The sequence below is a fragment of the Euleptes europaea genome, chromosome 8 (assembly GCF_029931775.1).
Source record: "Euleptes europaea isolate rEulEur1 chromosome 8, rEulEur1.hap1, whole genome shotgun sequence".
Taxonomy (NCBI): Eukaryota; Metazoa; Chordata; class Lepidosauria; order Squamata; family Sphaerodactylidae; genus Euleptes; species Euleptes europaea.
The window spans coordinates 11,502,978-11,528,703 of record NC_079319.1 but is presented as its reverse complement, the minus strand read 5'-3'; the positions used below and the strand labels follow the sequence as shown (position 1 = coordinate 11,528,703).

Sequence of the window (25,726 nt, the reverse complement as noted above, 5' to 3'; positions counted from 1 at the left end):
TTTTTCTGATTGATCAGGAATCCGTGTTTTTCCAAAGTCTGTAAAACAAGGGCCATATGATTTAGGCTCCGTTCCCTGGATGGAGCGCAGATGAGTATGTCATCCAGGTACGGGTGTACCTGGACCCCCTGCGCTCGGACCAACGCCACCAGGGACACCAGGATCTTGGTAAAGACCCAGGGGGCGGAGGAAAGCCCGAAGGGCATGGTCCAAAATTGGAAATGACTGTCTTGGAAGGAAAACCTCAAGAGTTTTTGATGGGTTGGGTGCACAGGGATGTGCAGATAGGCCTCAGTGAGATCTATCAAGGTAACGTAAGAGTGAGGGCGCAGAGCCTCTTTGATTGATCTCAGGGTTTCCATTCTGAATCGTCTCTTGATGACATATTTGTTGAGGAACTGGAGGTCCAGGATGGCCCTCCAGTCCCCGTTCCTCTTGTGAAGATCGAGTAAATTCCGTAGAAGGGTTCTGATGGCTCTACAGGCTCGATGGCCTGAATGTCTAAGAGGTGATGTACCGCCTCCATGGTGCGTAGACGTTTTATCCTGGATAGAGGTCAGTGAAATGCAACCATGCGATCTGGGGGAGAATGTGCAAACTCTATTTGATACCCTTGGTTGATGACTTGTATTACCCATGCATCCGACTGGGCATTTGACCAAAGGGCGGCAAAGTGAGTAAAGCGTCCTCCCACTGGGAGGGTGTTGGCGTCACTGTTTGGCTCCCTGAAGGGAGTTGAAATTCTGCTTGTCGGAGTTGGGGTGGGAAAATCTGGACCGTGAGAACCGGCCCCCTCTCCAAAAGGAATCCCTGGCATGCGACCACTGACCCCTTCTTTGGTCGGTTCGAAACCTCTGGAGTGTATGGGATGACCAAAAGGATCCAGAGGAGCCTCTGTTATCTTTGCAAAAACTCTTGGGCAGAGCCTTCTTTTTATCTTTTTTTTCTATAAGATTGGAGTCTAGTTGGTCTCCAAAGAGTTTGTCCCCGATAGGGAAACCCCATCAGTTCTGCTTTGGAATGGGTATCTGCCTGCCAGGGCCGAAGCCAAAGGGCCCGTCTAGTGGCTGCCTGGGTGGCTATGTCCCGCGCCGAGAAAGACAGGGTGTCGAGGGTAGAATCTGCGAGGAAGGTAACCACCTTGAGGACTCTGGATACCCCTTCCAGGGCTTTCCTGTTGTCCTCAGGGATCAGCTGGTTAAGCTTCCATGTCCAGACTATAGCAGCCCTGAAAATGAGAGCCAAAGTGATTGATGCGCTAACTGCCAAGGTAGAGGCCTCATGGGCTCTTTTAATGGCCAATTCCGCCTTTCTGTCCAAGGGATCCTTAATGGGACCCATGCTGTCCCTGGCCACCAAGTCATATGAGTGAAGTGCCACAACAGGAGCCTCTACAAGAGGAATCTGAAGTAGTTCTGCAGAGGGCTTGGAAAGAGAGTAAAACTTCGTTGAAACTGCAGGGAATTGTTTTGATGCCAAGGGCTTATCTCACTCAGCCTTAATAAGCGTAGAAAAGTAATCAGGAACAGGTATAGTTCTAGAAGGGGTATTATGCCTGTGAAAAAACTCTTTAGTACCTCTGAGTTTGTCTGGCTCCTGAGGTTTGGAAACCTCTGCCAGGTCAAGGGCTGCCAGAGATTTTGAAAGAAGGGATTGAAAATCCTCCTGAGGAAAAAGCCTGAACTGTTTTTCCTCAGGAGGGGGAGTCTCTTCTCCTGAAGAAAACTCGCCTTCTTCCATGTCTTCTTCAGAAGACTCAGGGGACATGGAGACACTCACTTTGGAGGGTGGAGGAGCCTTTCTGGGTGCCTTGGTTGGCCATGGAGCGCTCGCCCCAACCTGGGATACAGGGGCGGCAAGGACATTGCTCGCAGCGCTTTCCTCCCGAGGAAGCCTGTCCCCTTGAATAGAGGGTGCAGGAGAGGCTTGTAGTGCCTGTAGCCCTTCCACAAAGACGCTCCTTACTAACTGCACCAGTTCTGCTCTCAGGGCCAGAAGTCCCCCTCCCCCCTTGCCAATCGCGAGGTTCTGTACATTCCGTGATCTGCTGCGTCTGCCGTCAGCATTCCGTGCGCTGAGAGAGCGCCTGCCATTAGCTTTATCCCGCGGGCGGTTGCATCTGCCGTCGGCATCCTGCGCGCTGAGAGAGCCTCTTGGTGCGGCTCTGCCGCCGCCAATACAGCGGCGTCCAACGATTCCGGCCGGGGCGGGGCGGGCTGATCGGCTGAAGCCGATGAAATAGCCCAGGGCGCTGTAACACTGAGGTTAGGAGCCGCGCCACTTCTGCGTCAGGCTAGGAGCCTCGCACTGCTTTCTCTTCTTCTTCTTCTTCTTCTGCGCCAGGCTAGAAGCCGCGCTTGCGGTGTCCTTTTGTTTTTTGGAGCCCTTATCTAATTTGTCTGAGGACTTACGTTTTGTCCCTGAGGGGGAATCTAAAACGCGGCTACAAGATGGCTCGTTCAGGCTACCATTAGCTGCGGTAAGCCCGGTACCAAATCCTGGGACGAAATGTAATCGTTTCCTCGGGCCTCCGCCATGCTGTTTTGGCGGGAAACTATGCCTAGCCGAAGCTTGTGGCAAACAAGGTTCTGCTTAAGGCGGAGACGGGTAGGGAACAATAAGGACACCGACACACAAAAAACGGAACAAAAACACACACTTATAAGTACTAAAATCTAAGTCTAAGTTCTAAATCTCTTCAGCAGGGTGACTAAACACTGCTCTCCCATCAAAGGCAGGAAACAAAACTGGAGTAATAGGAGAGGGGAGGGGTTACTTCCTCCAGGAGACAGGAAGGTCCACAAGTTTTTTTGTTCCTGCCTCCCAGACAAGCAAGCACAAGAACCCGAGCTGAAGATGCCCTTGTCTCTCAGAGCGAGAACCATAGAGTTGGAAGGGGCCATCCAGTCCAACCCCCTGCTCAATGCAGAATCAGCCTAGATCATCCCTGACAAGTGTTTGTCCAGCCTCTGCTCAAAGTCTGCCAGTGAAGGGGAGCTCACCACCTCCCTAGATAGATTCCACTGTTAAACAACTCTTACTGTAAAAATTATTTTTCCAACTATCTAGTCAGTACCTTTCCGCCCTCAATTTAAACCCATTATTGTGAGTCCTATCCTCTACTACAACAGGAACAGCTCCCCGCCCTCCTCTAAGTGACAGCCCTTCAAATATTTAGAGAGCAATCACGTCCCCATAAAACAACTGGCATAGAAATAATCCATGTGGGTTAAGGTTCCTATCTTAAATCCCTCTGCTTCACTCCACTTCCTTAGAATTAAGAGAACCTCATTACTATAAAGCTATGCCTACCAATATTCCTTACATAACATTTCCTACTTGTGTAACAGCAACTGCCAGTCAACTTCCAGAGACAGGAGAGAGCCAGTGTGGTGTAGTGGTTAAGAGCATTGGTTTGGAGCGGTGGACTCTGGAGAACTGGGTTTGATTCCCCACTCCTCCACATGAGCCGCGGAGGCTAATCTGGTGAACTGGATTTGTTTCCCTTCTCCTCCACATGAAGCCAGCTGGGTGACCTTGGGCTAGTCACACTTTCTCAGCCTCACCTACCTCACAGGGTGTCTGTTGTGGGTAGGGGAAGGGAAGGTGATTGTAAGCTGGTTTGATTCTTCCTTAAGTGGTAGAGAAAGTCGGCATAGAAAAACCAACTCTTCTTCTTCTATAGAAATGTAGCTGCAACCTATTGTTGTAGCACATGCAACACGAGGCCTATTATCCTACTTTGATTTGGCAGTTTCATGTTCGGAAGTCAGAGCTGTGTTCATGTGCAAGCCCTCCTTGATCATGTTGTAGAAGACCCAGATTGTACTAAGGGGGAAACTCCAGGCATACAGAAAAATACAACTTTGTAAACTAATTAAAATAACTAAAACCTAAAAACATGGCATACTGGGGACTAAATATGCTCCAGAAGGGAAGTAACCGAGAACTGCTTAGAGTTAAAAGGGAGGTAAAGGGAAGGAAACGTCATCCTGTTTGAACTATGAATCTCGCCACAAATGATTCCTCACAGGCGATCGGCTAGTACTCAACAACCAGCGAACGCTGTAATAAACAGAAGGACAAAGTGCAATCCAAGGGCCCCAGAAACGTGTGTATGTGCATATAACTGAGGGCATCTAGTGAGCATGAGGGTCTCAGTTGTATACGCAGAAATGGTAATTCTCGCTTTAAGCTTCTGATAGCATTGCAAGCTGCAGTGGGCGCCCATATTGGAAGAAATGATGGGTATAAATGGTCCACACAAACAGATGAATATCAGATCACTGGATTAAACTGCTCTGCTTCTCTTGTGACCTCATCCTTTATTATGGAGGTCCCTGGCTTATAAATAGAGATGCCAGGAAAAAACCCCAACATGCACGATCTATAGTTTTAGTTCAACGAGATCTACTCTTCCATAGAAGCGTAGAGTTGGGAGGTACCACCAGGGTCATCTAGTCCAACCCCCTGCACAACGCAGGAAACACACAACTACCTCCCTTACACACTCCTCAGTGACCCATACTCCATGCCCAGAAGATACCCTCCCTCTCATCATCTGCTTAAGGTCATAGAATCAGCATTGCTGACAGATGGCCATCTAGCCTCTGCTTAAAAACCTCCAGGGAAGGAACGCTTACCACCTCCCAAGGAAGCCTGTTCCACTGAGGAACCGCTCTGTTAGAAAATTCTTCCTAATGTTTAAATGGAAACTCTTTTGATTCAATTTCAACCCGTTGGTTCTGGTCAGACCTTCTGGGGCAACAGAAAACAACTCGGCACCATCCTCTATATGATAGCCTTTCAAGTCCTTGAAGATGGTTATCATTTCTCCTCTTCAGGCTAAACATACCCAGCTCCTTCCCTCTGACAGAAGACTCCAGCTGATAAAAGGACATTCAGATGTTTGGGATCAACTGAATACATTTATTTAAAAGCAATTTTAAATATTAAAAAAAAGTAGAAATTAACACATACAGTACTCAAACTGTCACATTAAACACATGTGAGGAGACGAGTGTACGGGGGGTGTAATGGTGATTATTAACATTCAAATGAGACTTTGGTTTCTAACTAGTGGGACTGCTGGGTCTGCTTTCTATACATGTTGATGTGCTATGTCATAAAAATAAATAGCCATTTGCTGTTCAACAGTAAAACAACACACCGTTTGCAGAGCACACTTTCCCTCTTCCAGTGGGAGGGGGGGGAAAAAACAAAACAAAAAAACCAAAACAGACTTCCCAAATACGCCATGTACAAAATTGCAGATAGTGGCTCTTTTAGGTTCAAATATAATAGTGTACTTAAACTCGACCTATATATCATACATTGCATTTTAATTCTCCTATGGACTCTCAAATCACCCAGAATAGTCAACTCTTGTTCTTTTATTATTATTATTTTTTAGAAAAAATTCATATTATACTACTTCAAAAAAGCATACAAAATAATAGACATTTGACTCTACATCATTTTTTACACATCTCGATCTTCTTTTATATGGTTTGCCTTTGTTTTTAAACCGGTGGATTTTTTAAATTGCTGTAAAATATACTTGACCAAAAAAAAAGGGTAGATCAGTTTTTGTTCTTTTAATGCATCTGAAGCACACTGCAATAATGAGCAACGTGGAATGCTGAGTCATCTGAGTCCTGGCTTTCGTATCGACAGCATGAGTCTGAAAACACTGACACTGGTAACACTGCAGAGGCGAGGCCAGCCAGCTCACTCGTTCTGTACGCTTATCTCTTCCAACAAAATGTGTCATGAGATGGAGGAAGCAATCATTTAAAAAACCACTTTCCAATAAGAGCCGATAAATATTTTGCTATTTCTTCATGCACGATTTCTTAAATTGATTATGTTTTTTTTGCATGTTAACCATTTAAATAAAAAATAAATATTCACTGAGTACAGGTTTGTAAAACGTCGAAAAGCGAAAGCCTTGGGGGAGATTAATTTGAACTGGTTGCTCTGGCGACAGGAAACACTTTGACGTGGAGTTACAGACAGAATCGGTTTCAAAAGTTAAAAAAAATAGAAGAAATATGTACTGTTGCCAAAATAATATTGACTTTAAGCAATATTATAAGCCACGTGAACCTGGCGAGATGCGTGTGGAGTCGCACAACAAGCTGTTCCGTTGATCGTAAGCCAAAAGACAGCACCCTGCTTGGGTTATGATCAAAGATCAGACTGAACAACAATAAATAAGTGATAACAGCCTATCAGAAATGAATATACCCTTAATACGTTAATAGTCTTGATTAGGATAAAGAGAGGGCTGAAGCTGCAATTATAACCATGAAGCTACCACAGGGCAAGACTCATCCTTCCCAAGATGTCAGCTTTGTGGTTCCATGATTGTAGGCGGATGCTTAGAGATCAACCCTGAACCATAATTAGGATTCAGTAAAGAAAATTTAACTCCTGCTCTCGGGTTTCTCTAATTAACAGCTGAAAGTTTGCAGGAAAGGTTATATTTAACTTTCACTTCCAAAACCATTTAACTGTTTCCATTTCCCCAGACTATTATACTAAATGAACATCATAACTTAATAGCCTCCAACAAGTCAAAGACTACTGGGAAAAGTGAGGGAACCAATTAGTTAGACAAAAATTCATTGGCTCGTCTGTCGATCTAGGCAGTAACCAAACCCTCCCAAAGTTGTACTGCTAATGTTATGGGCTAACGTAATGTTCCTGCATGAACACAAGGAAGGATCTGAATCTAATAACAGACAGACTCTTTTTCTCGCATGTCCCCGGTTCAGTGAGAGGAAATCTCCAGCCAAAAGCTCCTTTCTGCTCACCTTCATTAGATACAAGTTCTTTTGTTTTTGTTTTAATTAAACAATTACAGATGGTGTTAAGTGAGGTAAATATCATAGGGAGGAATTGCAACTACATAATACAAAGATGAAATGCTGTTTGCACACTACAAAATACTACCAGTTTATCTGTAGCGTCAGTGAATATTTCTTTTGCTTGATGCAATACATTGAATACTTTGAACAAATACCATGGAAGTGGATTTCACAAGCTGTAAATTGGGTACGTTTGTAGCTGTAAACTGGGCTGTAAATGAGCCAAAGCAGTTTCGGTCTGAGAACTGCATCTAAACTCTCCACTAGTTGACTATTTTTTAAGAATACTGGTTTGTTCGGAATGGTGATTTCTGTACAGTTAAACAGAACGGAATGAGATCGATCACGTTTAAAGAGCTGGTCGTTCATCCGTACGGACTGACAAGGAGATTTAAGTGCTTGACACCGAGGATGGCTTGAGCAAACCCAAGAAGGTGTGGTGCCAGGTCCCAAGGCTACCCTAATACTGGCAAAGGCAGAGTAACGCCGTCTATTTACAAGACAAGGGTTAAGTCGCCTCGTGGGGCGAGCCGTAAACGAGTCCTGTTCTGTAACAGCCGTTATATATACATATATATCCACAATTGTGCACAGAATTACAGGGAGGCAGCAGCTGTTTGCTTCATGCTAAAAAGCCCGTCTTACAGGAAGGAGGTGCAAACACTCAAGTTTCCAGTTCGACTTAATCGGACAAAATGTGGACAAAGGATACCGGGAAGACCCCTTTTCTCTCCGGCTGCCCTTCAATGTGGCCAATCTGCAATGAAGAAAAGACAATAAGAACATAAGAAAGGCCATGCTGGGACAGCAACTGTTTGGGTGATGGATTTTTTTCTTTCATGCAAGATTCATCTTTCTTTTCAAAAAGCAAAAACGCGAAATGATACATACCCACCACTCTTGGTCCTCTTCACCAGTTACAATTATAATTTCTCCTTCAACAAAGGTCAGTTCGTCATCATTGTCTGCTTGGCAATCATAGATTGTCTTCACTCTCCTAACTTTGTTCTTCCCCTTTAAAAAAATAAATCTTATTTTAGTTCAGAAAGTTTTTTTTTAAATGGGAGAATATTTGTTATTTACTTAAGGTTTCACACTAGCAAACCAGTGACAAACCAGTATGTTTGTGCCTTTCCTTAGAATCTCTCTCTCCCCCCACCCCCGGGTAAAACTTTAAAAAAACAATCAAGGCCTTTTCATAGGAAAACTCTTCTTTTAACCTTAGTTCACAAAGTAAATATTCCAATGTTTGTACAGCTTCTTTAACAAAAATTATGTTACCTATAACACAAATTAAAAACTGCTGCTCTGAAAAGCGGCAAAAGGCGTGGTACATCTGGCTGCATCCACAGGTACACGATGCGAAGTACCCAACCTGGGAGTTCATATAAGAACGTGGACAAGATCTCTCTCTCTCTCACACACACACACACAAAGCTTCTCTCTGTCCTTCCGCCCCAATTCCTTAGCCTAATCTTGTGCATGTAGCACATCAGATTTGCTACTTCAGAGCATCTATAACCTCACCATGTGGCATAGGCTTTGAATATTATATAAATCTTTTTCCCCCTGCTGAACTGCAGAAGAATTTATTAGGTTTATTTAGAACTTGTATACTCTGCCTTTCTCCCCTTTAAAAAAAAAAAGCGGCCCAAGAAGTTGGGAAGATAAAAGAAAAATATTAGAAGTTCCAAATATCCAAAAGTACAGAGTGTTATCTCCATTCATATCGAAGACCAAAAACTGTGATCTTGTAATAGATGCTACTAGTGTTTTGACCCATCCATCATGTCCACAGGAAGGACCAAACAGAGAATTTGCTTAGCACTTTTCACATAAGAATGTCAATAAAAAATGGTTCAGGCACCAATGAATGTTAAACCCTACAGTACTTAATTTTGTCCCAGACACTAAATATAGACTCATGGCAAATAAACAAAAGGACTATTTCTAAATGCATTTGTGCAAAGGGGAATATTATCTACTCCCATGCAATTACATCAGAAGGTATCTGACAAAGGGAGCTGTGACTCTCGAAAGATTATACCCCTGAAAATCTTGTTGATCTCTGAGGTGTTACCGGACTCAAATTTAGCTCTTCTTCTGCAGGCCACACAGCTCACCTCCTGAAACAAGGTTCATGCTGTACATTTCCAGGCAGGGATTCTGTTTTATGTATCCTATCTAATAACTGAACATCATTCATTTGAAATTTATGGAACAGTCACTGGGTGTTTCCGCACAGGTTATTTGCCACAGAAAAGAGCCCCGTGGCGCAGAGTGATAACCTGCAGTACTGCAGGCAAAAGCTCTGCTCACGACTGGAGTTCGATCCTGACGGAAGTCGGTTTCAGGTAGCCGGCTGAAGGTTGACTCAGCCTCCCCTCCTTCCGAGGTCGGTAAAATGAGTCCCCAGCTTGCTGGGGGTAAAGTGTAGATGACTGGAGAAGGCAATGGCAAACCATTTCTTAAATATCGTCTGCCTAGTAAACACTGGGATGTGATGTCACCCCATGGGTCAATAATGACCTGGTGCTTGCAGTTTGGAAGTGGATTTTTTTTGCTTCCCCACAACAGGACTAACCAGTACTGACCCTGCTTACCTTTTGAGGTCTGATGAAATCAGGTTAGCCTGCACCATCCACGTCAGGCCACATTATGACACAGAAGGTATTTAATAATTTTAAACCAGAGAAATTAGCACTGTGTTGTGCTGGATAACCTTTGGATTTGTATTCTGTACTTATCTTTGGTTAAAAACTATAATGGTGTGTGTGTGTGAGGAAATTAGAATCATAGATTTGGAAGGGACCACCAGGGTCATCTAGTCCAACCCCCTGCACAATGCAGGAAATTCACAACTACCTCCCCCCCCACACACACACAGTGGCCCCCTACTCCATGCCTAGAAGATGGCCAAGATGCCCTCCCTCTTATGATCTGCCTAAAGTCATAGAATCAGCATTGCTGACAGATGGCCGTCTAGCCTCTGCTTAAAAACCTCCAGGGAAGGAGAGCTTACCACCTCCTGAGGAAGCCTGTTCCACTGAGGAACAGCTCTGTTAGAAAATTCTTCCTAATGTCTAGACGGAAACTCTTGATTTAATTTAAACCTGTTGGTTCTGGTCTGACCTTCTGGAGCAACAGAAAACAACTCCGTAGCCCTTCAAGTCCTTGAAGATGGTTATCATATCCCCTCTCAGTTTTCTTCAGGCCAAGCATACCCAGCTCCTTCAACCTTTCCTCATAGGACTTGGTCTCCAGACCCCTCACCATCTTTGTCGCCCTCCTCTGGACACGTTCCAACTTGTCTACATCCTTCTTAAGTTGCGGTGCCCAAAACTGAACATAATACTCTAGGTGAGGTCTAACCAGAGCACAGTAAAGCGATACCATGTTAAAATGTAAATTTCCCAGAGATCCAGCATTATCGGATTGCGTGAGTCCTAGACAAATGCTGACAGCAGCAGCAGCAAAGCCCTTCTGCAATACCAGAACAAAATTTTCCACATACCGTGTTTATCTTTCTAGGGAGCGGCACAGGGGTCTCTGGCAATGCATGCGCTACGTCATTGGAGTCTTCTGATGCTTGCTTTTGGATGGCCTCTCTAGAGTGTACCTTTGGAGAAAGATCCACAGAATGAGATTTTTGATTTACCTCCAAGGGGTGAGGCTTTGGCGATGCATCTCCACCTTGAGTCTTAGCCAAAGCATCTCCCAGCTGGGGCTTTGGAGGAAGGTCCTTCACTTGTGGCTTCGGAGGTAAGTCTGCTAATTGTGGTTTTGGCGGCAGATCTCCTAGCTGAGGTTTCGGGGGTAGTTCTCCTGGTTTGGGGGGCAGATCTCCGATCTGAGGTTTCTGGGGGAGCTCCAGAGGCTGTGGCTTCGGGGGCAAATCTCCAGGTTGGGGTTTCTGTGGCAGATCCATAGAAAGCGATGCGGACTTCTGGAAGATTTCCAAATGAGTGGACTTGTCGATTGAAGGAAGGTGAATGGTTTCTATTTTCCTTAGTGCCACTGGAACAGAAAGCAAATTTCAGTACCAACCTTAAAAAAAAGCTCGCTCTCATCCTGTTGCCACTAGTTACCCACCACTGTGGAACTATCTCACGTACCTGTCAGTGCCAAGTACCAGAAGCAGAAACAAGCCTTTAAAGTAGTTTTATAGCAAAACAATGTTATAATGGCTGCATGCATGTGGCACTCCTGTGGTGTCTTCTAGCCTACGAGCCACCTCATGTAAATACAGGGTAGCACTATAGTGACTGTACTCATAAGACTATAAGAAAGGCCGTGATAGATCAGAGCATGGCCCATGAAGTCCAGCAGTCTGTTCACACACTGGCCAACCAGGTGCCTCTAGGAAGCCCACACACAAGACGACCTGCCTGTGTTTCACAGCACCTAATATAATAGGCATGCTCCTCTGATCCTGGAGAGGATACGTATGCATCATGACTAGTATCCATTTTGACTAGTAGCCATGGATAGCCCTCTCCTCCTTGAACATGTCCACTCCCCTCTTAAAGTCTTTCAAGTTGGCAGCCATCACCACATCCTGGGGCAGGGAGTTCCACACTTTAACTATGTGTTGTGTGAAGAAATACTGCCTTTTATCTGTTTTGAATCTCTCACATTCCAGCTTCAGCAGATGACCCCACGTTCTGGTTTTATGAGAGAAGGAGAAAAGCTTCTCCCTGTCCTCTCTCTCCACACCATGCATAATTTTATAGACTGCTAGCATGTCTCCCCTTAACCGCCTTCTTTCCAAGCTAAAATTCATGGTGCTCTCATTCTTTTGGATAAGTTCAAGAAGCATGCACACAACCTTCATATAAATATAAGGCAGCACTACAGCAGCTACACTGCTGATTCTGTCTTCTAAGACTGCAATGCTTAAAAAAAAACAGACCTTACCCACATCAGGAAAATCTATTACTGCAAGTTACCACTTCTTTGCCTGGATTTTTATTTACCTCTTTTCACTTCTTCCAGATAAAACTCTAACAGCCCATTCCTGAAATAACGGCGTGCGGAGTCGGCGGGAAGAGGCGCAGCGGCGCCTCTTCCTAAGCCGATTTGCGCACGCCGTAAAACAAAAAAAGCTGTTTCATGGCTTTTTTGTTTTGTTTTACTGGGGCTAAAAGTTCCATTGAAAACAGTGAGGTTGCGCCTGCTTGAAAGCACAGCCGTTCCTGGCGCTGGCGTAACCAGCCAAACTGGGATAGGAAGCCGCCTAACCAGCGGCTGCTCCCCCCAGAATGCCCCCCTGCACCAGCGGAGGGGCGGTCCTGCGGCACTCGGCCGCCAGCGGAACTGGCCTCCCCACCAGCATAAGTGCATGTAATCACGGTTTTACATGCACTTACGCTGGTGGCAGGGTCACGCCGCCTCCTAAGAGGTTTTGCCCCCCCCTTCAGGAATGGGCTGTAAAGCATATACAACAGACAGACATTTTGAATATCCCTTACCTTTTTGAGGTAGTTTAGGAAGAACTCTTGGGCCCAGCGCAGTCTTAGCAGTACTGGTGCTGATGAACAGATATGAAAAAAAGATTACAACTTAATCCTGATTTTGAAATACCCAGATGTGCTTTTATATTTAAAGTACCAGTCACGAACTTCCCCAAGGCAAACATTTCCCACAGAACACATCAGATACCTCATTCTTTGTGGGCCGTCAAGTCTCCTAGTATACCCCAAAGGATGCTATTCTATAACTTACTGGTGGTCCCTGGCCCTAAGAGTGTGCGGCTCCAGCCTGGTGGAATGCTCTTCCTAGTGACATCAGGGCCCTGCAGGTCCTTAAAGAGGTCTGCCGGGCCTGCAAGACAGAGCTATTTCGCCAGGCATAGAGGAAGAGGAGGAAGAAGAGGAAGAGAAAACGGAAGAAGAAGAAGAAGAGAAAGAGGAGAGAAAAAAGGAAGAGGAAGAAGAGTTGGCTTTTATATGTCGACTTTCTCTACCACTTAAGGAAGAGTCAAACTGGCTTACAATTGCCTTCCCTTCAGACACCTTGTGAGGTAGGTGAGGCTGAGAGAGTTCTAAGAGTGCAGTGACTAGCCCAAGGTCACCCAGGTGGCTTCATCTAGAGCAGTGGGGGAAGAGGACGAAGAAAAGGAAGAGGTCCCCCACTAGAGAGAAAAGTGGGATATAAATAAAAATAAATAAATATAAATAATCATATGGAAAGATTCACGCTACATACATATCTAGGGCTATTTCTTTCAGAATATGACATCTGATCAAGCAAGAAACTTTAAGTTAACTTAAGCATATTAAAACCACTTTATTGCCCTCACTTGGCTTTCAGATATATATATATAAAAGCAAGTAATACAGTGGCTTATTTCAGTTCTATAAAAGTTGTTCTGGCTCTACGAAACTTTTAACCGCTTGAAAATATTGTCGAAGGCTTTCACGGTCAGAGTTCATTGGTTCTTGTAGGTTATCCGGGCTGTGTAACCGTGGTCTTGGAATTTTCTTTCCTGACGTTTCGCCAGCAACTGTGGCAGGCATCTTCAGAGGATTAACACTGAAGGACAGTGTCTCTCAGTGTCAAGTGTGTAGGAAGAGTAATATATAGTCAGAAAGGGGTTGGGTTTGAGCTGAGTACTGTCCTGCAGAAGTAATGTGCTAATCATTGTCCTGTAATATCAAGATAAGTGCTAATGAGGGTATGGTATGTTAATATGGAACCATTGTATCCTGAAGTGATCTGTTAATTTGTGTAATCCAAGGCTAATCTGCATGGCTATTGTTGACTGTTGCCTTTGTTAGTCTGGAGGTTTTCAGAACAGGAAGCCAAGCCTTATTCATTCTTAAACTCTCCTTTTTTCTGTTAAAGTTGTGCTGATGTTTATGAATTTCAATGGCTTCTCTGTGCAATCTGACAAAATAGTTGGTAGAATTGTCCAGTCTTTCAGTGTCTTGGAATAAGACCCTGTGTCCTGTTTGTGTCAGTCCATGTTCAGCCACTGCTGATTTCTCAGGTTGGCCAAGTCTGCAGTATCTTTCATGTTCTTTTATCCTTGTTTGTATGCTGCGTTTTGTGGTCCCGATGTAAACTTCTCCACAGCTGCAAGGTATTCGATATACTCCTGCAGAGGTGAGGGGGTCTCTTTTGTCTTTTGCTGATCGTAGCATTTGTTGAATTTTCTTGGTGGGTTTAAACACTGTTTGTAGGTTATGTTTTTTCATGGAGAAACTTCCAAGACCACGGTTACACAGCCCGGATAACCTACAAGAACCAATTTTAACCGCTTGGTTGCAGATATTTTTGCAGTAACTGTAGCAAACTTACAGTGCATTCCTGAGATTTCAGCATTTGGGGACGGCGGGGAGGAGGTGCCACTGCGGTACCTCCTAACCCGTTTCCCTGGCACCGAAAACTTAAAAAAAAAAAAAAATTAAAAAAAGGCTTTTAAAGGCTTTTTAAATTTTAAATGGGGCTTTTCGTCCCATAGAGAAAAGCGAGGCTACGCCTGCTAAAAAGCAAGCGTGGGGGGGAACAGGGACAGGAGGCTGCCTAATGGCAGCTCCTCCCCCCAAAACTCCCCGGGAATGCCGGAACGCCCCCCTGGAATGCCGGCACAGGCCTTTCCACTGGTGTGACGCTGACGGAAGGCCCTGCTGGCATTCCAGAGTGGCACTGCAGAGTAAACGGTGTCCGGGCCTCCACGCCGGCGCTGGAGCCACTAACGCTGTCGTAAGTAGCCCAGTCAACGGCGCGGAGGCCCGAATACCGGCACAGCACCTTCCTGGCCTCCTAAGGGCTTTCTCCCTTAAAGATCAGGAATGCGCTGTTAAGAACCTTGTTCCTTTCATTCACTTCCCTATATTTAATCATGGTTTGTGAAACAGTAACGACACTTTTAATCATGTGCAAGATGATATAATGGGAATGGGCAGTGTGAAGCCTAAGTGCTATGTCTGCCCTGCTAAGACTCCTTGCTACGGAAAAGCTTACTTCCTTCCCCACCTTTCAAAGGACAAATCCATATGGAGAAAAAAGGAGGGCAGTGCACATAACCTGTGAGCTTTACATTATCTGACGCCCTAAACATGCATCTAGCAAAAGCATATAAAAGTGAGTGAAACAAAATAGCCAATTAAAAACAGGAAAATGTGTGTTATTACAAATATCCAGAGTGATTTTCTGCGGATCCATTAAAGTCTAGCTGCATAGAGATTAATAATCTTGAGTAGCTATTGCAAATATCAAAGATAATATAAAATCTTACCCCGACTGCTGAGACATGCCCTCAAACTTGTTTGCAGCTTTAGTTGCTGGTGGACCCAAATCATTACCTAAGTAAACAATTAACAGTTTTCAATTGAAATTTTAAAAGTAGCAGACAGCACCACACATAGTATGAAGTAGAATTTTAAGTGATATATTCTTATTTTTTCCATGCATAACAAAGTAAAATCAGAAGGGGTACTTATGATCTATGAACGTGGAATGTGGGGCATCTGTTTGAACAATTAAAATCAGTCCACTGATGGGGGAGAGACATGAATATCAATTCAAATTAACTACAGATTTTACTATATCTACATAATTATTTTGAGCGCATCACTGTTCCTACAGAAAGGAATAATGATCAGTACTGTTTGCATGAGCATATATGCATTTGTGGCCAAGGTGCTATGAAGGAAGCTGAACAAAAGGGAAACTTCTTGATTGGACAAATACTAAAATTTAATCCACATTTGGAAAAGACTCCACTAATTGGTTTACCAAACTGAGCCAAAATAGCAGGAGACATGTTTGAAGAATTACTTCAGTAGAGCGAGATCTACGCTAAAGATTTCACTTTTTGAGAATACTAAATGCTCTTTCACCATCTTTGCGTGTGAGTTTTTTTTTTGGTATCTCCTTTTGCTACAAAACAGGGACACTACAGATCACACAAAGTACTATTTACAAAGCCTTTATTTGTATTACTAAGCCAGTTAGCAATAAATCCAACCTTTCTGGAAGGGATTCAATTAGATCCTAGCAACCAAAGAGAAGAAGCTACTACATTTAGGCCTGATGCAGAAGAAACAAAAACATGACCTAGAATGCCACCACAAAATGCAAGACCACCACACAAAAATGTCTGTAGCCATGCAATGAAAACTGCAAGACGCTGCCAGTTGCTCAAAACAAAACGGCAGGGCAGCAGCGCATCCTCGGTGCCCGTTCCATTTCAAACAGATGCTTGTTTGCGTGAGCTAGGCCCCACATAATAAAATCAATGACATAAATGAAAGACATGTCCTTGGTAACAAATACTGGCCAACATAGTGGGCATCCTAAGAAAAATTAAGTTTATATATAAAGTATATTCCCTCATGCTAGTTAGCACAAAGAACAAATGAAAATTAGAAAGATGATGCTAATGGCAAACATGGGTAAAGGGAAAGGTGAACTAGAACTTTTTTTTTTTTAAGTGTTCAGTTCAGTAGTTACCAGATGAGCTCTGATCTCAGGAAAGGAAAGCAACAGTATTAGCCACCCACCCAAATGTTAAAACAGTTCAAAAGCAAATTAAGTGGGGACAATCTCTTGGGGGGGCGGAGAAGCACAACATTAGTGCAATGGCCATTTTAGTTTTATTTTAAAGCCAACAAAAACCTTCAGAGCACTCTCAACAGATACAAAACCACTTAAGTTTCCAGATCAGAAGCAGCGCACAGATGTGAAAATACCAAAAGGAAAAACAAAGTCCATCAAAAATGGTGAATAAAAGCAGACTACAGGTATTTCCATTTGTCATGCAACAGCAGATGACTTACAAACATAAAAACTAAATCACATTATGCTATTTGGCTGGGCTCATGATAGCTGGAAAGGAGGAGAGAACAGGAACTCGCTTCAAATTGTGTTGCCAGCTCCGCTCAAGATGCCTTGGATGTCTGAGACAAGTCCAAGGAACATTATTGTGTGCCACCTTTGTAAAAGGTTACTCTGTTTGGCCAGGAATATTTAATTTAATTGAGGGGTGAGTGAAAATTTTCCATTTTCCCCATTGCTACATTTCACTTTGTCGGATTCTACGTCACTTAACCCACCATATAGCTTGCTTGGGTGTGTGTGACCAGTTCTCATCAGCTGACACACAGAGGTTAAAATACTAATTTTGTTCTGTAAGCCTCAGCTGGGTTTATGATAATATCTACATCTACTAAGTGTCAGAGATGCGACTGCAAACCCTTGTGCCCTTTTCCAAAATGCTGAGTATCAGTGAATCAGGGGGTTATATTTCATTCCTCAGAGAACCGTGATCCTTTTCACTGAGTCAAAGTAACCAGGTCTTTTTTGGTTCACTAAAGACTGGAGTCAAAGTCACCCTCGTGCCCTTGGTGTACCTGCAGAGGTAAAATTGTTTAAGAATAGTTCTACAAGGCCAGTTTTGGTGCACAAAAATGTCATGTTGTTTCCAAGGAATTTAACCAATGGTGGGCTGAGGGATCTAAGGAATTTCTTTGGTGAAAAGCACAGAAAAAATCTTCTCGGTTGTCTTCTATAACAGCTTGCTATCTACACAGACCATGGAGCTTGGGACATTTTCAGAAGACATGAGAAAGATATAATGTAATAAGGATGGGACAACTGCATCAAAACACCAACACCCCCTCTCCATCCACCCTCAAAAAACTCATTAGGAGTTCCTCAAGAAGGTTCATGCGAATATTTATAGCTCTGTACAGACTGGGTGAACTTCCCATTCTCTACCACAAAGAGAAAATTCTTAGTAAACCGAACAAAGCTGTGCTAGCAGAACAGTTTCACAGCTACATGATTTCCTTCTGCGTCTTACCACTGGCAGAAACAAATGAAGCTACAATTCTTTTGGTTTGTCAGGTGGAATTAATAACTTATAATTAGCAGTCACCGGCTCAACGAATGCCAAACCGTCTTCCGTTCTAACCCTAGGTCAGGGTCAAGACACTGGTTTCCCTCAACTGTTTTGGCAAACGGTGGCTTAGATCTGCTTAGATTCTACGTGCTGAATACTCTATGCTCAATTTGCAGTGGCCTCTGGTGTGAAATTGGAACTGAGCGGAGGCTATTCATTATATTCATATATATACACACACCACTAAAATATCTATACACACAAACACACACACACACACACATATATATATATACACCTCTCCATCTTGGAGTTCTCTTTTGGAAGTGTTTGTAAAACTCACCCCAAGGAATTTGGCCCTTATTCTGGGGTCCGTGAGGTAGTGGGCTTGGAGGGTCAGAGAGGGTTCTTTTGTGTCCAGGGGGTGGGGGAGGGGGCCTCTTCTTAGACAGGGTGGAGCTGCCGCTAGAGGTTTGAGTGCCTAAAGGGAGGGTTGAAGGTGGGCCAGACGGACCTGAAAAAACCAAACAAACAAGCTGCTTACCAACACAAGGACGAGTTAACACCACAGCGGCATGGAAGGAATGCAAAAACCGGACCACGGTAAAGCATGGCAAAGCGCTAGGAACAAAAGTCAGCCATTCCAAATTTTGGTAAAGGAAAAAAAAATTGACATAGCTCTCGAAATTAACAACACTTGTACGCCTTTCTGGCTATGTGAGCGGTATGACCGGAACACCATGCACACGCATGCAGAACAGAAGCGACTGCAAACAAGCACTAGAGTTTAGTATTTAGACACAGCAAGAAGCTTAAACTTGTTAATCTTTGCAAATTCAAAATTAAACAGGACAGCACAGCTGTGGCTTGGAAGATGCTATCTATAGAACGCACCAAAATTGAAATCAAATATTATTTGAGACGGCTTTCAGTATAACAGATTCAGCAAATTCCATAATTGCTAATTTATTACATGTTTATGGATTTCATTTATTTAAAAAACTTTAGGAGTGCTACTGCCCATATCTCTAATTTGCAATCATTTGTAATAAATATTCCACAGTAAGTTTGAAGTATGGCACAGTAAAGGACTGACAGAGTAGCATATTAGAATTAGATCTTGGGTACGGAGGATTCATACTTTCCCAGCCTCATCCCCCATTCTGAAATATGAGGCTTAAGATGCAAACCTACTTTACAAGATTGTTGTAAGAAATATAAGATAACTATGTGATGCAGTTTGAACATACAATATAAATGCTAAGTGTTATCATCACTGATAAAATATAGTAAACTTGGATCTACTGCCTAACTGTACCGGCATATGAAATATCTACACTGCTGGACTTGCAGTGAGGATGGATTTTGTTATGGCAAAGTAAAGTTTTCAGTGCTAGGTCAAAATTTAACTATTGTGAATGCCTAGATACGGTTTAAATAACCTGTGGTCAAAACATTCTCATACTGAAATAAACTATAGCTTTGTAATTTCTTTTTATACACTTACGTGAATGTAAAGCGGATGAGAAAAACAAATATGGTCCAAGTATTTTTTAAAAAATAGCTTTTAACACAAGGACAATGCACTTATATGATCAGGAATACAATAGGACAGGGTTGCTGACCTGAAACTGAAGAGGAAGAGAGGAAGGGAGGGGGAGAGAGAGCTATGAGGGCAAGACCTTCAGGGACTGGCTAGAATTGCCCTGCGCCCATGCCGACAGCACCTCTGCTCTCATGGAGAATGAGGGTTTTGAGGTAGGAAGCTATCAGGATAAGAAGGGGGGAAATGATCCCTCAGACCAGGGGTTCCCTTTGTGGCACCCATGTGACAACTTTCCTGGCACCTGCCACGTGTTTTTAAGGAAGCGGGTGGAGTCAGGTAGAACTTGAGCTCCAGGCCAGCTATGATCCAGGCTACCTAGGATTGCTCCGAAACCATTTCCAACTCTATGATTCTAGGTAGTACTTCCCTAGATTAGTTAACTGGGCACAGTTGGAACGAGTCCAGTAGCGTTGACAAACACTCTGTTATTAAAACCAATAGGGGAATGACATATTCACAAAAAATGTTCTAAGAAACAAAGAACAATGTCAGCAAAGCATGAGAATATGTTCTGAGCATTACTTGATTCTAGACCACAGAAATAAATTCATCAGGACAGGAAAAAGACCTAAAGTGTGAAACGTTATTCTTTTCACATCCAAAGTGTGAAAAGAATAACTGAAAACATTATGCAGAGATGACTGCATATTCAGTGCTAAGCACAATGCTATCCGTATTGTAAAACAAACATTCCTACTAGATAATGCTAATGTCTTAATATAAATTACACCTACCAAGCACGGTGTATTAGTTTCAGACCTTTAAAGCAGGGGTGGGGAACATCAGGCCCGGGGGCAGTTTAAGGCCCGTGAAGTCATTTGGTCTGGCCCTTTGTGGGCCCTGGCAGATCTCTAGCTCAGAAGGATCCAAGACTGGTGATTCGCCCCCTCCTGCGGAAAGGAATAGCCTCTGCGGATCTGAGTTTGTTTTGCCGAGAAAAGGAACCTTTTTCTCCCCTTGCAGAAGAGTTGTTAGCTGTGGAGCTGCTAGGACCGCCCAAGAAACTGTGTTAACCCTTTCCCACCCGGGCCATGGAGAAACGTATTCCCTCTGTACTACAAGAGGGCTGGGGGTGGAAGTGGCGACAATGGAGAGGTTAAAGGGGGCAGGGCCAGAATATGCGGGGCGGGGGAGTTCTTAGCCAGTGTGTCCTCAATTCATCCCTGCAGGCGGCTGTAGCAGGAGCCGGCTGTAGAATCTGGCCCCGACCATGCGGAGCAGGAGCAACTCCGGTGTGTGGGTGGATGGCTACATCCGGCTGGTTCAACAGACCATCCTTTGCCACCAGTTGGATGCCTGCCTGTTATTTGGGGCAGCTGCCTGCTTGGGGCTTGGTCGGCTAATTTTTAAGTTGATAATTTTGTATGGCCCGTGAATGATGTTATAAATATTCAAATGGCCCTTGGCAGAAAAAAGGTTCCCCACCCCTGCTTTAAAGTATACTGTTTTTTAGCATAGGTAGTGCCGAATCAGAAGTAATGAAGTTGGTGTGTACTTCTTCAACAAATACTAGGCAGAGCCTTTATAATCCAACAGAAAGATTTCAGATAGTTGGGAATACAATTTTTTTTTTTTGCATTCATTCATTCCAGTAAATGAGATATATAGTAGAACCATAATTCCTGTTAATAGTAACTCTAAAAGGAAGAGAGATTTTGTCAAAAAATAGTACTTTAATAGCATCTCTGGGTTCACGGAGCTTGAAGAAATATAAGTTGCTCATTGATACTTCAAAAAGACCTGTATAGATTTAACTTCTGTTAAATTATTGCAAAACTATGCATGTTAATGTTAGAAACCCAATTTCTGTTTACCAACAGAACAAATGTAATTAAATGCAGCTTGTTCATATCATAAATTTGCCCAATGGAATTAAGGGCATTTGAGATATCAAAGCAATATATCTGGGGCTGTGTTGAAGATTCTTGCATTTCAAAGTTCCTGAAATATTTCGAAAGAATAACAACAACAACAAAACAACCCAATGACATACATCCTAAACTGTGAGAATGTTTGCTGCTGTTGTTTATACTATTTGCTGATACTTTGGCGCCTTTTTTCCCTTCTCATTACTGCATCATCTTCCTTGGACAGTCAGATTGTGGTCCCAGCCAACTGGGGACCATGAAGTGAATGTGATAATGTCATGATTTATATCCAGTCAGATGCAACTTTATAACAATATCACTGAAAGCAGATTAGAGCAAAGGAAATGCTGGGTCATGTGGGCAATCCTAGTCAAGTGTGAATCATAAGAACATAAGAAAGGCCATGCTGGATCAGACCCAGGCCCACCAAGTCCAGCAGTCTGTTCACACAGTGGCCAACCAGGTGCCTCTAGGAAGCCCACAAATAACACAACAGCAGCAGCATTGTCCTGACTGTCTTTCACAGCACCTAATATAAAAGGCATGCTCCTCTGATCCAGGAGAGAATATGTATGCATCATGACTAGTATCCATTTTTATTAGTAGCCATGAATAGCCCTCTCCGCCATGAACATGTCCATTCCCTTCTTAAAGCCTTCCAAGTTAATGGGACACATCGTGAATTGGACGGTGTTCTAATAGTACATAACCAGATCTGGTTACCTGCCAATGGTACTGAAAGCAAATTAAGCGAATTCATTGTACAGATAAATGCTTCCTGAATAGACAATCACTAGGAAGGAGAACCCCCCCACAAACACAATTAAAGGGGTAGGTGTGCTTTGTTATGCTACCGCCCCCTTCTTAGCTCTGGCCTAATTTTGTCTGCATTTTCTGGAGAGAACGTTCAGCTACTGAGTCTTGATGTCATTTCTACATTCTCTAGTGGCACCATTCTCCTGTGTGCCTGATCTCACTTACTATTTTCTATTATTTATTTTACTTGTTCGATTTCTTCCCCGCCCTCCCCGACCCAGGGCGGATCACATCATTTAAAACACACATCAATACACCTCCGTCATCAACATTTAAAACACTAGAAACAATAACGTTCCAGTAAAACAAACAAGTCAAGATGGCGCTCCACTGTCTACTGATCTGACTGGGCAACCAGGCAAGGCCACCCCTCAGAAGGATTTCAGCATATAATACGATGGGTGTGTGAATATAGTCATCGCAGTCTGGATTTGCTGGGTTGATCTTCACGAGAGCTGATGCATGTACGTGGATAATGGTCAGTAGGTTTCACGCTTTTAGCTGCCAGCGCAACAGCAGTGAAAACCTTTCTTAAGTCACAGGTTCTTTAGGCGAGTGAGCCTGCATGAGACGCTGCTTTAAAAAAAGGCAGAATGAGCCGAGAGTTCACGGTCTTAAAAAAAAGGGTTAAAATAAAAATTTCAAGATCACAAAACGCTCTGCACACAGTGAAGGACTAGGGTGGGGGGAGACTGTCATGCTATCTAATGTTTGTTTGGTTTGGTTTATTGCCCATTAACAAAGCCGTAAGCAAATACATAAGCAAATACATATACACTTATAAAATACCTAAAATTCATAAATACATATAATAAAATTATACAAGTTCAACAATACCTCTTGGAGCGAAATACCTGTATCGTTTAGCAGGACTGGTTTAAAGCCATTACTTAAGTATTTTTGCCACCTGATACATTTTCTCAGTATCCACCTCTAGATGTGATAAGAGAAAAGGGACGAACCAGAGTTCTAAAGGAAGATCACACTTTGTTGGAATGGGTATGATCCACCTGGTTCTCTCCTTGTTCCAATTATTGCAAAAGAGAAGTAGATGCCTTAGGGTTTCAATTTCACCAACTCCGCAGTCACACAGGTGGTCGCTGAATGTGATTTTAGAAAGCAGCCATTTAAAACCTGTGTGGGAAATGCCTTTAGTCTTGCCAGGGTGAAAGCGTGTCTTTGGGTTGGGGAAGATAAGAGATGGGAAGAACTTCTGGTGGAGGAATTCCCATTGTAACATGCTATCTAATAGGGCCTGCGAGTTTTGTACAAAACATTACATGCAGCAAGGGTGACAGCAATAGATGCGCTATTGGGGGGGCAGGCGGCTGGCATCACCCAGCAGCGGCAAATCAAGTACTGACGAAATGGAATACCCTCCTAACAGAATGCATGCAAAGTGGGGGGGGGGGGATGTGTATTTGTTGTCTCAAATCCTGACTGTGCAGAAAGGCATATTATTTCAAGGCAGTTTTGTTGCATCGGAGCTAAGCCTGTACCATAGAAATGCAGATGACCCTGGCTGGAGAAGAACAACGGGCAGGCAGAGTCCACCTAGCCATAGTTTCACATGGGTAGCTGTGTCGTCTGAAGTAGAAGAGCAAGGTTCGAGCCCAGTAGCACCTTAGAGACCAAGATTTCCAGGGTACACACTTTCAAGAGTCAGAGCTCCCTTGGTCAGATACCAGAAGCACACATAAATAAATAAAAATATACATTTTGGGGCAAATGCGTCCTTTTTTCAGGCGATCGAGGCAGTGAATTAAGCACCTCTGTCCCAACATTCACAAATCCTTTTTGAGTACAGGGTAGCTATTCTGGTAGCATGAAGAGAAGCCAAATACATTGCAGGACAATTTTGCTACGGCGGCCGAAAATTGTAACTGTATTTTTCAGTCATATTTTCTAATATGAATCATTTTGTAGCCTTCTCCGTATGCTTTGATCTCTTCTCCACAGTAAAGTACAAAGTGACAACCCACAACACGGTATGTAACGTAGTTTTCAGAACCTGGATTGTTGTTTATGATTACTTCTATTATTAAAAGGAAAAACTGTAAAAAAACAAACCCAAGAAATATGAAGAGCTGCATGGTTTTACCTCAAAAATATTTCAGGTGAATTTTCTTATCAGTAATTACATTATTACACAGAAGCTAAAATGACTAAACTGAGGCTGTCATACTTTGGCCACATTATGAGAAGACAAGACTCACTGGAAAAGACAGTTATGCTAGGAAACGTTGAAGGCGGCAGGAAAAGAGGAAGACCCAACATGAGATGGATTGACTCTATAGAGGGAGTCACAGCCCTCAGTTTGCAAGACCTGCACAAGGCTGTCAAAGACAGGACGTTTTAGAGGACACTGATTCATAGGGTCGCCATGAGTCGAAAGTGATTTGACGGCACTTAAAACACACAAATACAAAAGCTTACAAACCTAAGTGTTTCAGTTTCAGTAGTGTCGAGTACAGTATTTCAGCAAGCTAAATCACTTAGATCTTTTGTAGAAATGAGGAGGGAAAAAATCAGTGACTCATGGGAGGTAACAAGTGCTTGTAACTACTTAATAACGTACCTTTGCCAGCATTTCTGGGAGGAAGTGGAGGGCCATCTGCTGCTGTGGGGGAAATTGCCGAGTCCATGCTTGCAGAGGCAAAAATCTGATTGGGAAAAGCTCCATAGGAGAGTCTTTGTTTGTCTCTTGGAGTGCTGAGACCAGGAAGAGGCATTTTGTCTTGGGGAGAAATACCAGAAGAATGGCAAAAGCTCTGGGGCCTTGGAGAGCGTTCTTTCTTTATTGGACTGGGCTGCAGAAAGATTTAACGCAGTTATAATACATGCTACACGGGTCTCGCTAAAAATAGTGAAACAGAAACAAGCATTAACTAACAATTTAGGAATGGATCCTACACAGGCCTTCTGTGAATGGAAGGGGAGGGTGATTTTTGCTGATTCCCCTCCCTGCTATGGACTTCCAACTACCCATTCCTGCTGTTCCTGGTAGCAACATTTTGGGGGCATTTTGGGATGCAGTGAGAGGTGAAGAAGACATGCTCCACTGATGGAAACCCCTTCTCTCAGGGAAAATGTTCTGCAAGGTCCACGCCCTCGACCACTGTAGTTTCTTATAATTAAGAAAAGAGTAAAAGGTTCCAGATGGAAAACTGTACAGTATTCACACACACACCAAATATGTACACGTGCCTCTGGTGTACTGAAGAGCTTTGTTGTCTGTTGGCAGATGAAGCTTTGCAGTATGTTGGCAAAATAAACCGGGCAGACTCCTAAGTATATGGGAGGTCCATAAACATACTGGCAGTTGCACGGCTCTTAGGGCAGGAGAGACAATTTTATTCAGTACTCAGCTACAAGACACCTTCTGGTAATGAAGGCTGAGGGTGGGGGGGAATAGCTTTCCCCCACTTGTGTTTCAAAATATGCATTATGAGTTCTGTGGAGGTTAAGTACCTCCCCGCTCTCCCCCAGATAATTCTCCTGTGCTCCCCAAAGTGGCTTTTCTTTATAGAAAGAACACAGATGCTGTTCTATTAGCCTTATACATAATTCTGGAGAGATTCCTTTAGGAAGCAGCTTTTTGCGATGGATGTGTAGATATAAAGCTGCACAGAGTAGTATCACCACATTAGAGAAAGACAATTATAAAGAAAGAGATTGACTTCCAAAGGGATCAAGATTACAAAATTTGTTCTCT

At 43.4% G+C, this 25,726-nt stretch overlaps 1 protein-coding gene across 6 annotated transcripts in view; it reads right to left on the bottom strand.

Moving 5' to 3' along the window:
• Positions 1–7,475: 7,475 nt before the first annotated feature.
• ASAP1 (ArfGAP with SH3 domain, ankyrin repeat and PH domain 1) overlaps positions 7,476–25,726 on the bottom strand; it is a 147,795-nt gene continuing 129,544 nt past the window's right edge. For 3 of the 6 annotated variants that reach the window (XM_056854157.1, XM_056854156.1, XM_056854158.1), the window contains 7 exons: positions 24,590–24,821; positions 18,065–18,235; positions 15,115–15,181; positions 12,344–12,402; positions 10,387–10,889; positions 7,764–7,886; positions 7,476–7,629 (listed from right to left, as the gene is read on the bottom strand). In XM_056854157.1, coding sequence (XP_056710135.1) covers positions 7,555–7,629; positions 7,764–7,886; positions 10,387–10,889; positions 12,344–12,402; positions 15,115–15,181; positions 18,065–18,235; positions 24,590–24,821 — 1,230 coding nt within the window. In that variant the 3' untranslated portion in view covers positions 7,476–7,554. The remainder of the gene's footprint in view (positions 7,630–7,763; positions 7,887–10,386; positions 10,890–12,343; positions 12,403–15,114; positions 15,182–18,064; positions 18,236–24,589; positions 24,822–25,726) is intronic. The other 3 variants (XM_056854161.1, XM_056854162.1, XM_056854160.1) reach the window with 2 other exon arrangements.